The sequence below is a fragment of the Diabrotica virgifera genome, chromosome 4 (genome assembly GCF_917563875.1).
Source record: "Diabrotica virgifera virgifera chromosome 4, PGI_DIABVI_V3a".
Taxonomy (NCBI): domain Eukaryota; kingdom Metazoa; phylum Arthropoda; class Insecta; order Coleoptera; family Chrysomelidae; genus Diabrotica; species Diabrotica virgifera.
In genome coordinates this window covers 172,593,230-172,610,184 of record NC_065446.1, presented here as the reverse complement: position 1 = coordinate 172,610,184, position 16,955 = coordinate 172,593,230, and the positions used below count along the sequence as shown (strand labels likewise).

General features: G+C 33.2%; 1 protein-coding gene across 1 annotated transcript in view; it reads right to left on the bottom strand.

The window, feature by feature from the left end:
• The window catches only part of LOC126884016 (probable cleavage and polyadenylation specificity factor subunit 2), a 105,889-nt gene that overhangs the window by 36,661 nt on the left and 52,273 nt on the right, over positions 1-16,955 (bottom strand). Inside the window, exons 3-5 of the mRNA XM_050649791.1 lie at positions 16,336-16,578; positions 13,166-13,577; positions 1,510-1,662 (exon numbers count right to left, since the gene is read on the bottom strand). Of these exons, the coding sequence (XP_050505748.1) occupies positions 1,510-1,662; positions 13,166-13,577; positions 16,336-16,578 (808 nt within the window). The remainder of the gene's footprint in view (positions 1-1,509; positions 1,663-13,165; positions 13,578-16,335; positions 16,579-16,955) is intronic.

The window sequence follows — 16,955 nt, the reverse complement described above, 5'->3', positions numbered from 1 at the left end:
GCTGGAGAATAGGAACCTGAAGGCGCAGGACACTATAAACTGGTGTTATATATTTAAAAAATCTAGTGTACATTCGATGGACACTAGATCATTTAAGAGATAATGCTATAAAGGCGACCATTTATAACGCTTAACGTGGAATCCAGAAACATTCCATTCAACTTCATACATTTAATTTATAAATAACTTTGAAAAACTCCTGGTACAAGAATAAAAAACTGCTAAACGCCGTAAAAATGAGTGGCGCATACAATATTTCAGCTACAAAGGAGCTGATATGAATACTAGGTACGTGCGGCGCGAAAATGTATTTTCATTTTGGTGAAAAATAAAATTCTAGTTTTATTTTAAAAGATGTTTCCATAATATTTGTTAAATTTGAAGTAAAATGCGCCACAAAAGAGCTTCAAAATACAAACTCTATCAAAGTTATTCTTTTGTGGCGCGTTTTACTTCAAATTTAGTAAATATTATGGAAACACCTTTTAAAATAAAAATAGAATTTCATTTTTCACCAAAATGAAAATATATTTTCGCGCCACGTACACTTCGCGTCATAAAAAACTGGTACAACTCTTATAACCGAAAATCGCGTTTTTCAAGTTGTGTAAGTTGATCTTGTCAAATATGTCATTCTAATTTCTAGGGCAACGTTGCTAGCCATCTCAATTAAATACCCATACATTTATTCGTGTTTTATTATAATTTATGAAAATATTTCAATTTAAAAATAATGATAATTAATAAATCTAAACATAACTTTAAACTATTATGTTTAATTTCAAATCGAGAAGCGTAAGTGGTTTCTCGTAAATTGTACTGTAAATACAAAACCGTATTGAGTTGTGGGATACTAGAATAAATAAAACACACTGGAAAAATAAAAAAAATAATTTGAAATTAATACAAAATGAATAACTTTTACAGTGAACAAGTGCGGAATTTAAGTATATGTATTACAATTCGAAACTGTTGAAATATTAATATTTTGTCATAGCTCTATTATTATTAATCACTTCTTGTAATCTTCTGGGCACTGAGTTAATTAAATTTAGTGATAAATTTTCATCTTCGGCCAAGCTTTCCCAGGTTTCTTCAATGATGGTCAATTGTTAATGATAAAAATAATACTTATCTCAAAACTTTATATATTTTTAAACGTTATTTTTTTTTTGTATTTAGATTTAGTGCAATTCCGGTATCTGTGAAGGCAACAATGAAGTTATTCACGAACCATTGTGTCCAGTTTGAACACAGGTTTACATTGGGAAAAAAGTGTACCAGTTTTATATGACGGGAAGTGTACCTAATATTCATATCATCTCCTTTGTAGCTGGAATATCGTATGCGCCACTCATTTTACGGCGTTTAGCGGTTTTTTATTCTTGTAAATAAAATAAAATTTAAAAATCTATGCTTCCCCTCCTCGGTCTCTCCCGGAGTGCCATATCCCGTGTTTTTATTTTATTTAATATACATATAAAGATACAGTATAACATTATTACTTACTCCTTTTCTACATTTTGACCTCGCGCTCGTTGTCGTTTTTCATATTCTTCAAGCTCTACGCCTTCGAGTTTTACTCGCCTTTCTACCGTTAAATCTATATTTCTTTCTGCTCCGTTGTCAATTAAGTCTCTAGCTAAAGTACCAGGGGATGTTCTAGAAAAAGAAAATTCTGATGTAAATATTAGAAATTAAATTGGATACAATATCTATTTACCTAATAAGCTTCTGAAACTGTTTTCTTGTGGCATGTCTAAGTTAAATATTTAGATGGTGTATTTAATAACTACGAGTCTACTCAAAGTTATTTATTAGAATCATTTTTATATAAATTAAAGCTACACTTGCATTTTTTATTTAAATTTATATAGAGTGTGTCTGCGTAACTTGGAACCATATGGGAAACTTTTTTAATATCAATTTTACGAAAAAAAGTTATCCTTTATAAAGTGCCCTGCATAGTCTAAAACCCAAGACGCAATCATCAGATATCAAATTTTATCAACAGTATACGAGGTATGTCAAAAAATATGAATTTCGCTTAAGAGTAAAGTGCCTTTATATTTCACAATATCGAAAATTGCCATTGAGAAAAGTTGTTTGTAATTAAAAATTATGTTATAATCTGCATTTATACTCTTCTAATTGAAAATATTTTTTGAACGTCTTCCTCAAATCACGGACACCCAACATCATTTTTATTTATGATAGCTCCGTTATTATTAATTTTACGAAAAAAAGTTATTCTTTATAAAATGTTCTGCATAGTCTGACAACTAAGATAAAATTATAAGATATTAAATTTTGTCAATTTTATACGAGGTATATAAAAAAATATGAATTTCGCTAAAGCGTAAAGTACCTTTATTTTTCACAATATTGAAATTTGTTATTATAAACAGTTGTTCTGAATTAAAAACTGTTTCAATATGCAATTGAATCCTGCTAGTTGAAATATTGTAGACTATAAAGGTATTTTACTCTTGAGCGAAATTCATATTTTTGACATACCTCGTATAAAATTGAAAAAATTGATATCTTATAATTGCATCTTAATTTATCGACTATCCAGACATTTTTATAAAGAAAAACTTTTTTTCGCAAAATTAATAATATCGGAGTTATCTTAAATAAAAATGATGTTAGGTATCCGTAATTTGAGGAAAATTTTCAAATTTTTTTTTGCAATCAGAAGAGTCTAAATACATATTATAACATAATTTTTAATTACAAACAACTTTTGTTAATAATTTTTAATATTGTGAAATATAAAGGCACTTTACTCTTGAGCGAAATTCATATTTTGGACATACCTCGTATAAACTTGACAAAATTTAATTTTATTGGTAAAATTTGATATCTGATGATTGCATCTTTTAGACTATGCAGAGCACTTTATGATGAATACCTTTTTTTCGTAAAATTGATATTAAAAAAGTTTCCCATATGGTTCCAAGTTACGCAGACACACTGTATAAGTGCATCCGTTTAAAGTTATTAAAGTTCTTCTCAGAGCCTTATTTCAGTGTATCATTGATTTTGACGTCATATACGATTTTAAGAATGTCGGAAAATTTTAGTTAAATCTGGCAGTTGTCAGAATCGTAATCAGCCAAATATGAAAAGGTCTTTGCATTATAACTCTTTTATTTGCAATTTGGTATAAAAACAAATCAATATTGTTAATCGTATTTATAAAAAGTTGTGTTCTCTGATTTGTATAGTCGTATAGATTGTATATGTTACAGTTCAAGTTGGAGTTGACTTTTACTAGTTCGAGTCAACTCTAACGGCAGGTTTCAGTAAAAGTTGATTATAAATATAAAATGAAGATTTATATTCAACATTTACTAGTAAAAGTAGACTCCAACTAGGAAAAGTATACTCTTCCCAATGCCATTCAGTAAAAGTTGATTCTGATTCACACAAACAGCCGATTCTAGAAATTAAATGTTACTGAATATGTTCAAATTAGTCTAGACTGTATCATCGCCCCCGTTAGGTAAATTACTCCGATTCGAATTTTTTGCACAAACTTACTCAAAAGAGGTCCTTATAACAAATCTACTGGGTGCCAGGCAGTACCTTGATCGATAAATTGTTTAAACAATTTTTTTTAGACAAATTCACAAAAATAATTTTTTCACTTCGAATAATTTTGTTTAGATCATTTGGGTTATTCTGAGCAAAAAAAGGTATTTTGTGATTTTTCTCTAAAATTAGTTGTTGTCGAGTTATACGCGATTTAAAATTTGAAAAATGCGAAAATAGCCATTTTCAAGGCTTAATAACTCGGTTAAAATCCATTATTATGAAAGTCAGAAAGTGACCAAATCAAAGTTTATAGCCCCCTCTACAAGATCCAGCAGAAATTTTTGTCACTATTTTATTACTAAGCTGTTATCTTTAATTATTAACAATGAGCGCTAAGTGCGTATTAGGCGGCCGTCAATGGTGAGTGCTAAAGAGATGCATCATTACGGCCGTCCAATGGTAAATCTCACTCGCACTCACATTGACGGCCGCCTCAATACACGCTTAGCGCTCATTGTTGATAATTAAAAATAATATCTTATTAATGAAATAATGACAAAAATTTCTTCAGGATCTAATGCCCGGTTGCACCAACAGATCTTAAGCTTAAGTCGAGAATATCATTAGAATTAATATAATATAATTATAATATATTACAATAAAGATGCCATAATATAATAATAGATATAATTGATAATAAGGTCAGAATCTAAAATTATGGTACAACTTACGTGATACTCAAGGAGGCCCTATCTATAAGTAGAGCTTAGCTACGCTGGAGCTTAAGATCTGTTGGTGCAACCAGGCATTAGAGAGGTAGCTTTAATCTTTGATTTTTATTTAGTTTCAGACTTTCATAATATATAATATCGTATGGCATTTTTGCCTTTCGGACAGTTCCGGCGCCAATTACATCTTTAACCCTGTTTCAAGTAACTAGTGTCGATGTACACTAGCCCAGGGGGACCGACGGCTTAACGTGCTCTCCCAGCCCCGGTGAGACGGCAGGGCTCGAACCCACGTGCACTGGCGTATGAGGCCAGCGATTATGCCGTTACTCCACTGCCGCTCGCTCGACTTTCACAATAATTATCTTTAACCGAGTTATTAAACCTTGAAAATGGTTATTTTGGCGTTTTTCAAATTTTAAGTCGCTAATAACTCAACAACAGTCAATTTTAGAGAAAAAAGCCCCAAATATCTAAAAAAAATTTTGTACGAAGTGAAAAAATTATTTTTGCGAATTTGCTTAAAATCATTGTTTATCGCCAAACGTCACTAAAATCATTCATTATTGTACTCATTTGCCCTCATTATCGGCAGTAAAGTAACACTTTGTTGTATTGAAAGAAGAATGTTACTTTACCTGCCGCGATTAGTAAGCCGTTCTCAGTATCCCTATCCAACAGTATCTGCAGACTATGGTCCGAATCAGTCATTAATACTGTGTCGTCTGCATAGCGGATGTTATTTACTCTCTGACCGTTTATCCTGATTCCTTCTGAAGAGTGCGATAAAGAGTTCGCAAATATTACTTCAGAGTAGACGTTAAAAGTATGGGTGATAGCACACAACCCTGTCTAACACCTCGTTGTATTTCAATTGGCCTTGACGTATTACCATTGGTCTTTACGATTGCTGTCTGATTCCAATAAATAGCCTCTATAATTTTAGAATCTCTTTTGTCGATTCCGATGTCGTTCAATCTTTCTATCAAGGTCTTGTGCTTCACCCTATCGAACGCTTTCTCAAAATCTATGAAACAGATAAAAAGGTCTGCTTGCTGATCTTTGTGCCAGAGTTTGAAGACAGAATATTGCTTCTCGTGTCCCCAGACCTTTCCTGAAGCCAAATTGTTCTTGACCGGTGACCTCATCACATTTTTTATAATATATTCTGTTCTGTATGATACGCAAGAAAAGCTTCAGAAAATAGACTTATAAGGCGGAAGTCCTGGCATAATTTGGCGTTCTTCTTTTTAGGCAGTGGTATGAAGACTGATTCAAGCCATATTTTAATGATAGTCCCTGTATTGTAAACATTATTAAATAGTCCAAGAAGAAGGTCTAAGTTTTCCTCGTTGATTAACTTCAATAGCTCAGCTGGTATTTCATCTTTTCCTACAGATTTGTTGTTTTTTAGTTGACGTAGAGCATATTTTAGTTCGGACTTCAGTATTGGAAGACCTTCGTCGTTTTCGGTATTTAATGTAGGAGGTTCTCTGATGTCATAGAAGAGTTTCTTTATGTAGTCTTCCCACATGTTTATTTGTTCTTCAGGGCTTGAAATCAGTTTGCCTTCTGCGTTGATTAGATTATTTGGTCCTTGTGAGTATGTCGTGCCTGTGAATTCCTTGAGTTTCTTATACAGATGGAAGTCATCATGTTTTTTATATAAGTTTTCGATTTCTTCACATTGTTCTGTTATCCATTTTTCTTTTGCAATTTTTATTTTTTGTTTAACCCTTAAACGCCCAAGGGTGGGTAAAAAATGTCCACCTAATGCGTATTCCCTTGTAACATATTTATTACGTATTTAAAAATTTTCCAAAAATTATTTATTGTCAAAAAGACAGCCTTTTATCGAATGTTAAATTGGTTCCACCGATATTTTTGAAAATAAAATTATTATCTTGAGTTAAATATGGGTGAGCATAAAAAGTACACCATTGGTAAAACTTATTACTAAAGGTTTCTATATAATTTCTCGTTGGTAGGAACATAGTCGATATAATTATCGATGTATAATTACATAATCGACATAATTATCCGCCAATGAGGAGGCTGAAAGGAAGAATGTGGAGAAAATCGACAAATCTGAATTACTGGATTTTACTGGTATGCTAATTTTGATGTACATTGTAATTTTGTTGTAAGGTTTGTAAATTGTTTATATTAATATTTTAGAAGATGTTGTGTTTATTAAGCATAAGATTCTTAAGTTTAATCCATTTCCAACAACTCTCAATAAAAATATTAGCTATTTTCGAGGTGGACATTTTTTACCCACCCTTGGGCGTACATGGAACCTAAAAAAGGTTGGGCGTTTAAGGGTTAATGGTTCTATTTAATACTTTGTACATTGCTTTGTGCTGTTTGCATTTTCTTCTTTCATCCATTAAATCCAATATTTCCTCTGTCATCCATGTTTGCTTCTGTGGTCGCTGTTTTGTGAGCATTTCAGTTGCCGTTGCAAGGGCGTGTCTGATTTCCTCCCGAAGGCGAAAGTTAAGGATGTTTAATTATATGAAAGTGTGCTAAAAAACAGTGCGAAAAAGTAAAACCCGTTTAAAATACATTGTTACTGCAGACACACTTTAAACCCTTCATGTACTGCTATCTATATTTACAATTTTCACACAATAAAACCTTTACCTTTACATAATATGAGATAGAGTAGATAAAAATTATTTTTGTGAATATGGTTAACAAAAATTGGTTAAACAATTTTTCGACCGCGGTACCGCGTGACACCCTGTGTATTTGTTATAAGGATTGTTATACGGATGTATTTCTTTGAGTAAGTTTGTGCAAAAAATCGAATCAGAATAATTTACCTAACGGGGGCGACGATACAGACTGTACTAATAAGTAGTTGAAACGGTCAAAACAAAGAAACGCACACTCATCAAAAATGAACATACGTATAATCAACATTTACTGAATCGATCCAGGAAGAGTCAACTCCAACTAGTAAAAGTTGATTTAAATTTTTAAAATCAACTTTTACTGCTCGTTTCAGTTGGAGTTGACTCCAACTAGTTGGAGTCAACTCTACCTGAGAATCAACTTGAACTGTAACATATATATTATAATAGTTGTATAATAAAAGGTAAATTATTTTTTTCGATTATAGCGAAACCTATCCACAAGTCGTATAAATGTGTATAATCACAGACGAATCTTTTTTCTGTCACCTCCAACTTAATGCGTTATAACGAAATCGAAAAACAGTGACGCACTGAAAGAAAGCTCTGAGAAGTACCATAATATATAACCAGTGGCGGCGCCTAATGTAAAGTATTGGCAGTGCACACATTTAAGATATATAAAATAGATAACACCGTGGGCCTCCGCTTGAACCCTATTTCCGTAGACAAAAATTTGTTGTCAAATTGTCAAAAACAAAGGACCTTATTAAGAAATCAAATAAAGAATGTATTTTATTAACTTAAAATTATAATTTACTTTTTAAATGTTACAAGCAAGTTTTGTATTGAAAGTCAAGTCGCCTGCCTTTTTTGGAGATAAATTCTTCAATAACCAATTCATTAAAATTTGGAATTTCTTTCATCATTTTTTTTTCTTGACAACATTGCGAGTGTAGTTGGTAGTTCTAAGGAAAATGATGATACGTTTCAATGTACAGAAACATCGTTCTGCTTCTGCGGTTGTCATTGGCGTCGTAACAAGTACATACTTGAAAGATTAAAATTATTAAGTTCTTTAAAATCCTATAAATAAATTCCAATTCAATTTTTAATTTGTCGTGTAAACAAAAACCTTCTTTTAATTTTAGATAGTATAATATCACAAACTTCCTTAGTTTGAATAATCTGCCAACTTCTTGCGCCATCTTCTTGCGTCTATTCCTGGATTGATTATCGTCAATGTCTTCTAACTCGGTTTCTCTTCTGGTGTGAATGTTGTCTCGGTATATTTCCTATTTAATTCTTCTTCTAAAGATAGTGAAGAAAATTCAATTATTGATTTTAAATATTCCACGCTAATATTCACAAATCCCTTCATTCTTAATATTATTTCGAACTTTATAAGCAACACAGCATAATATAAATGAATGTGTCGTATGCGTTACAATCAGAAGAGGATCTAGGAACACAGCGAATTTGAGCACATCGTCTACCTAACCGATCGACTATTGCGGTGAAGTTGGACGTGGTATTTGGGCCTATGAAAATTCATTGCTATACTCGTAATAGCACACAAGAGCAGTGCACGGGAGATTGTGTCTCATGTCTCGAATCCATGAAGCTTACGCATGTCGAAATAGAGTAAAAATAATTCATCATCATCATCCAGCTTCTTCTCTTGTCCACTGCAGGACATAAGCCTCCTCAGCACATCTCTAGGAAGTTCGATCTTGTGCTAATTGCATCCATCTACCATCTATTCTTTTTATGTCGTCTGTCCAGCGTTGGTGGTCTGCCTCTGCTTCTTCTGTCCATGCAGTGGACCAACACTCTTTTTGTCCACCTGTCATCCTGCAGTCTCGCTATATGTCCAATTTAATCTCCATTTTAATCTGGTAATTCTTTTAATGATACCTTGCACACCCGTTCTTTGCCTTATTTCTAAATTTCTCACTCGATTTGCAAGTGTTATTCCTAGTATGGATCTTTCCATTTTCGCTGTGCTATTCTAAGCTTTGACACCCTTGGTTTGGTTAATGGTAGTGTTTCAGCTCCGTACGTAATGACTGGAAGAACACATTGATTCTATACTTTCCTCTTAAGGCTTAAAGGAATTTCACTGCTGAATACGTCTTTCAATCTGCCATATGCTGCCCAGCCTAGACCAATCCTTTTATCTATATCGTGGGTCTGATTGTCTCTAGAAATTATGTCGTGTCCGAGATATCAATATTGACTTATTTCTTCTATGATATTGTCTTCGAGTCTTATTGATCCTCCTAACACCAAGTTAGTTATCATTTTGGTTTTGTCTTTATTTATTTGCAAATCAACTTCTTCAGCTGCTTTCGCAAGGTCTGTGAGCATTTCGTTTGCTTCGTTGATGTCGTCAGCGATTATGAGAATATCATCAGCAAACCGGAGATTATTGAGTTGCTTTGCATCTATGCGTATTCCCTCTATTCCGGTAGGTGAGTTGACGGAATTAATTAAAAGTAATGAAAATAAGTGTAACGACGAACAGTAATATATTTATTTATTTAGGGTGAACAAGCGGTGTGTTTGCTTATATCTCGAACGAGGGTTGATTGTCAGCGAGCTGAGGGTTTGTCTGCATAGTTTGCATGCTGTGTAGTGACTGTGTTGCCGGACCAACAACTTTATGTCATTATGTCAACTGGTTTTGCTATAATGGCCAGATGGCCCATAAATTACTACCTCTGCCTTTTAAGAGATGAGAAGCTTTTTTGTATTTTAAGAAGTTGACATAAAGAGTGTGGCGATCTGGGGCATCGTAACCTATTAGTGTTTCCTTGAAAGAAACATTAATCTTACACAATCCGTTTAAGGGATAACCTTTCGTTTCTCGAAATCAACGGCATATGGTTTGTATATCACATGTGGATTTTAAATGATCAATGCCGTTTCGTTTTGAGAAAAGTTATCAAAAATTAAGAAAATAAAATTAGCAAAAATAGTAATTAAAGCGTACCGCTATACCTCGTTGGCTCAGAACAGTTTTTTAAACACATATTCTAAGACAGTCGTGAAAAGCTTCGATGACATTGTGTCTCCTTGTCTAACACCTCTCTCGATTCTGAATTTGTTAGTTTCTTGATGGAGCTGCACACTCGCTGTTGCATGTTTATAGATATTATGGATCAAACGAATGTACCTGTAATCTATTCTACAATGGGCAAGTGCTGTCGCTATTTTATCATTTTTAATTGTGTCGAAGGCTATTTGGAAAAATAATTAAATATTACCTCTTCTTCTTCTTGTAATAGGACTATGTCCTGTTTCTTCTGTTACAGTCTCTGCTGCGATCCAGAGCTCCAGCTCTCGTACCATCATTTTTTGGGTCTTCCTATGGGTCGCTTGGTGTTGGGCTTCTGTATCTTCGCCCATTGCGCCATACGTTAAGGGTCCATCCGATCTAAGTGGTCTCTCCACATGTGTCGTCATGCTCTTGTCCATCTCACTACGTCTTGAACGTCTAGCTCTCTCAATGTGTCTTCGTTTCGTATTCTATCTCTGAGTGTGATACCTCTTATGGATCTTAGAGTTTTCATCTCTATTGTTCTCATTATTTGTTTGGTCTTTGTTGTCTCGACCCTTGTCTCAGCTGAGTATGTCAGTACGGGTCTAACACATGTCTTATAAATGCGGACTTTGCTTTCGGTGCTCATATATTTATTCCGCCAGATTATATCCCTCAGGAAACCAGATATTCTCGCTGCTTTCGTTGCCTGTTGTTTTGCTTCTTGCCACAAATGCCTGTCGCTAGATATTTCCACACCCAAGTATCTACAATCCATTACCTGTTCGATTATATGATCGTCCACTACTAATTTACATCTAATTGGGTTCTTGGATATTACCATGGATTGGGTTTTCTTTGTGAACAGTGTCAGGTTATACTTTTCGGCGGTTATTTTAAATTTTTGTAGTAGGCGTTGTAAGCCATCTTTGTTTTCGGCTATTAAGATTGCATCATCTGCGAAGCAAAGTATTCTCATGGTTCGGTTACCCATTTTGTATCCCTGATTCATTTTGTTAACACTACCTATAACTTCATCCATTATTAAATTAAATAGACATGGACTGAGGCTGTCCCCTTGTCTAATGCCGACATTGCTTTTGCTTTCTTCCGTGAGCCCGTGTGTGGTTTTTATTCGTGTTTTGTTGGATCTATTGAGCTCTTTGATTATGTTTCTATACCTCTGACCTACGTTTTTCTTTCCAATGATAGTGAGCACGTCCTTCAATCGTACTCTATCAAATGCCTGTTTCAGATCTACAAAGCATGTGAACATGGGCTTGTCAAATTTTATTGATTTCTCAACTAACTGTCGTATGATGAAAATAGTGTCTATTGTAGATCTGCTTGGGCGGAAACCCTGTCGTTCTTCCGATACACCGACTTTCTTGTATATTTTTTGGGATAGAATCGTTGTCAATAGTTTTGATGTAGAATTGAGTAGTGTAATTCCTCGGTAGTTCGTAGGATCTGTCTTTACGCCTTTCGTGTAGTATTGTTATACTCTCTCTCCATTCCTCTGGTACTGTCATGTTGTTAAAATTTTTTGGAATAATGTCGTTATCTCTTCTATTATTTTTGTACCCCCGTATTTAATTAATTCATTGGGTATATTGTCCAGACCTGGAGATTTTCTATTTTTTGATTGCTTCGTGTACTTCTTCTTGGGTGATGTTGTCATTCTCTGTTTCTTCTTGGTGAATGTTTTGTAGGTCATTTCTTTGTACATACTTCATTATTATCGTTAAAATCTTTGTATAGATTCTCGAAATGAGTTATCCATCTTCTGGTTTTATTGCGTTAATTTGTAATTCTTCGGTAACCGGCTGTTTCCTGTTACTCAACATGTTCCATACCTTCCTTTGACCTCCTCGTAAATCATGTTCCATGTCATTTGATATTTTTTCCCAATATATTTGTTTTAGATCTTTGATTCTATTAGTTGTTCTATTTCTTTCTGATTTATATCTTTGATACTCTTCTGGGGTCCTATTGTTAATATAATATCTTAAGTATGCATCTTTCTTCTCTTTTGCTAAATCTTTCAATTCCTGTGTGAACCATGGTTTTTGGTTTCTGCCGCTGTTTAAGTCAATTTTTCTTTCTCCAATGGATTCTTTTGCACTAATAGTTATATGATTTTTTATTTTTTCCCATGCTTCGTTTATATTGTCTGTAATTTCAATAGGGTTAAGATTGATCTTTTCCTCAAGTCTTTTTTGGTAGAGATACTTAGTACTTTCGTCTTGTAGGGATTCTATGTTGAACTTGGTGATGTAGTTAGGTGGTTTCTTTCTCTCTATTATGTATGCGTGGCGGTACTTACAGATGACTATTCCGTGTTGCGTTCCCACATTCGCAGACGTCATTGTGCGTACGTCAAGTACTTCCCGTGGGTGAATTTTTCTGTTGGTTATCATATAGTCAATCATCGATCTATGGCCCCTTGTGTTAGTGAATGTATATTTATGTTGTTCTTTGTAGTCAAAGTATGTATTGTAGATACACAACTCGTTGTGGGCAAATATTGCCTATTACTTATAAATTCTCGAATCTGTGATTTCTGATTTCAATTACTATTATTATGATTATAAAAATATTATTTATAAAATGGTAGATCTTAAATATAAATAAAATCAATTGGAAAATCCCAATAGTTGGCTGTATACCATAGTTTAAAAAACTCATACAGAAGTAAAAACTTTGTATACTGGAAGTTTACTAGAAGTAAAAACTATCTAAAATGTCATCCAAATGGATTGCAAAACATTTTCGTTCTAATTCAGAACATCTTCAGTGCCTAGAATGAAGTATTTCCACGTTAGATTAAAGCAAAAAGGTTAAAACTGTGACTGTTAAAAAGAAAAAACATGTAGGAATACTCAGCAGAATGTAATTATTCCCACATGTTTTTTTCTTTTTAACAGTCACAATTTTAACCTTTTTGCTTTAATGTAACGTGGAAATACTTCATTCTAGGCACTGAAGATGTTCTGAATTAGAACGAAAACGTTTTGCAATCCATTTGATGACATTTTAGAGTTTTTAATAAACGATTTTATACCAGTATACAATTTGAAGTTTTTACTTCTGTATGAGTTTTTTAAATATAAATGTATGAAAATAATTGTGGGAGGAGAGTGCACGTGCACATGTGCACTTATGAAGGCACCACCACTGTATATAACATAAAGTAGTTGTTAAAACATAAATACCTTGTTGTTAATATAATACTGTTATTGGAATTAGAACACCACTGCAGGAACAACTCTCTGGAGAACCCACTTTCCAAATCGGGTGAACTTGCAAGAACAACCTTTGGACTAGGAACTTTACTTAATTCTGCTAAACTGTGACACCACTGCAAGTGTTTAAATTGAAAGGGATTATTTCTGGCGCCTTCAAAACTTCTCATTAACTTATCACTCATCCATTCTATCTGGGATTTGGCAAATTCTATAACGTTATAACTGACGTTGTTTAAAAACGCTAAAGAGTAGGCCAATAGGCCAGATTCTTTGTTACGCCATAGCTGATCCAACATGTGAGCCAACTCCAGAACCCTGCCTGCCGTGTCTACTGCTATAAGTACGTTACCATTGTTCCGAAGAGTTTGAAGAATATTGGCTGTAACAATATTTCGTGTGTAAATTAATATGTAAGTAAAAAATAAATAAATAAAAGGGGATAGTTCCCGAAAGTTGGCTGTATACCATCTAGTTAAGTAACTTTTAATGTGAAGTAAAAACTCGCTCTTGTAGTTGGTATAAAATTTAATTAAGAATTACAATTTTAAAAATCCAAAAGGATTACATTCATTGTTCAGATCGAACGTTTTCGGACTTCATTCCGAATCAGAGTATCATCACTGAACCTAAAAGCAAGTAATTTCACGCAACAAAATTGGAAAACGGGTGAAATTTTGACTGTTAAAAAAATTGAAAAATGTGGTTAAGATTACTTTTCCATGTCCTTGCAAAATAGCCACAATGCCAAATACTGGTTGGATTAAATGTTCAATCTACATTATAAATAAAAGAAAATAATGCGACTTAAAGCTGATGGCAATGGATTGCCTCTAGAAACATGTGAATACTCTACTTTTACATAGTTTTAAACGTCTGCTTTGGACCACGCTAGTCTGCCAAATGTTTTAAAAATGCGGAAATACTTTAAATGTCGATGACATTGACATCCAGGAAGGCAATTTTTATTGTCTTGACCAAGGTTAGGATCTAATGTAAATATGGAAAATTAAGTTTGAGTATGTATTGAAATGAAAGTAAATTATATTTTAATTTTGATTTTAGAAATTTTAAAATCTTTCCTTTTAATTATTGTGACTATTACTATAAGGGCCGGTTGTTCGAACGCTAATCAAGAAGTTGATTATAATTAAGTCCCCTTAACAACCATCAAATAACAACACCCCTCATTCGTACGCCAATCAGTTGATTGTAGTCAATTATGTTAATTATCATTATGATAATTATTAAGTGAGTATGATTATGTAAGAGTAAACGGAACCTATAGAGATCAGAGTGAAAGTTTGAATGGTGAATTAAAAAAGAAAAATTAGTTAAAATCAGAGTATGCAAAATTATATTTATTTTAAGTGTAATGTTGGTTTTATAAATCTAATGGGAAATTAATTGTGTATAAGCGTTGATTGATAAATACAGTATATTTATTAGTCAACGGTATAAGTATATTTGAGAATACTAGAGAATAAAACATAATGCATTACGAGATTATGGGGTGAAAATTATTAAACGGAATGTGAAAATGTGGGGGGTTCTAGTGTGGTTATAGTCAAATATAGGAATGTATTGTAAAAATTATAAAATGCAAAGACAAGGAATTATTTAAATTTTTGGAAATTCAAAGTTGAGAAAGATGTATAAATAAACCCAAAGGTTACAAGAAGTGTGCCAGCCAGATACAAAATACACAAACTGAATATAAAAAATTAAAAAATAAACAGTGAAGTGAATGAAATTATAAAATGTAAAAGTGTTGAAATAACTAAAAAGTGGGATGTCTGAGATTAAATTTTAAAGATAAGTAAAAACAAATAAAAGAATTGTACAAAAATAGAATATACCTACACCCGAGAGGGTAGAAGGTCTAAAGATTATATATACAAAAATAGATTAAATTAAGGGGAAAATGACATAATACTTGGAAACGACCAAAGAATGAAGAAAGCAAACCGTCGTGGTAAATAATCAAACCGATAATGTCAATGAATAATAAGTAAGGGAAGAAAGGAAGGAATAAGAGGATAAGAAAATGACAGTTATGTTAATGTTAATGGAGGTTTGTAGAGTTAAAATTGATTAATGTGTAAAGGAATTTGGAGATGTAGGGGAGTGAAAGAAGAAATTGAAGATTAAATTGAAAAATATAAAGGTAAAATAAGAAAAGGTTAAAATATGAAGAATAAAATGATGCAGTGAAAGAATTTAAGAAAATAGCTGACAGAGAATGGGAGTAAAATTTCAGTTTAGGGAAGTTTGTCTTATTGGGACTGGTCTTCAAGTCCCTGATAATTTCCAAATCTCCATACAAGTCTAATCGGATAGTATTTTTCTGCTGTATATTGTGTATCATCAACTGGATACCCTCAGGAATCTTAAGTTCATGTTTGTTGACTTTAAGGTGATGCGAAAAATATGAAGTAGTATCTCTCTTACTGTGTTCTAGGGATCTGGTGGCAAGAGATCTGTAGGTTCTGCCGATGTAGGTAGCATCACAGTCTGCGCAAGAGAGTTTGTATACACCACTACGGTTCACGTAATGGATTGGATCCATAGTATTGGTTAAACTCTTGTTAAGGGTGTTATTTACTTTAAATGAAATTTTTATGTTTTCACAGGACTTGGTGATGATATATTTAACTCTTTCAGATAACTGGGGTTATGAAAAGGTAAAGAAGCATAAATCGGAGCAATTGTGGAGGATTTCTTCTACTTCCTCCACAATTGCTCCGATTTATGCTCGGAGGTAATTTTTTTCTGTCACTTCCAACTTTAATGCGCTAGAGAGAATTCGATAATCTATGACGCACTGAAAAAAGGGTTTGGGATGAACTGTAAGGAACAATTGTATAATCATGATAAACTACTCAGTTTGGGATAAACTACTCAGTTTGGGATGAACTGTAAGGAATAATTGTATAACCATGATAAACTACTCAGTTTATCATGAGTTTAAAAGGGGAAGAATATCAAAATAACCTTATAAAAATATAAGAATGAATGGAATAATTACTCTGGTCAAAATGGTCAGTCCGTTAAGGAGAAAAAAGAAAAAAAAATACTCACAAATTTGTTAAAAATTATTCATAAATATTTTTAAGAAATAAAAATAATGATAGACTTACTCATTAGTTTTTCATCTCTAGCCCTTCTTCTGGCTTGTTGATAAGTAGCATTAAACGCATCAGTAATAAGTAAGGAAGGTTTTTGCAGTCTATCGAGCTCACAACCATTTAAATGTCGCTCTTTCTTATGATTGAAATCATTACAATATATTATATCTTCTTCCATTTTCATTATTTTCCATATTGTACCTCCAATCATATGACCAGCTGGTAAGGGTGTAATTGTTAAACCATAACCTTTACCTACAAATATTGGGTAATTAGTTATATTGACTACATTTATAATTTACGAAACACTTTGGAAAAGCTATTCTTATTTGGAAAATATAATTATTTAAAATCTAATATTTGGTGAAAAGGAGCAGGGACCAATGTGGAAAAAAACAGAATTACTACAAGAGTAAAGCAGGGTACCTACTAGGAGATAAGCAGGGGAAACTAGGTGGATGGCACGAGCATTTTAGAGAGCTGCTTAATCAAGAACCGGATGGAAGTGACGAGGGGCAAGTGGAAATGGTAGAGGAAGTTAACGACCCAGCAGAAACAATGGAGACTTCAACCGTAGAAGAAATAAGAGAAATCATACATAGCATGAAAAACAATCAAAGTTCAGGCAGCAA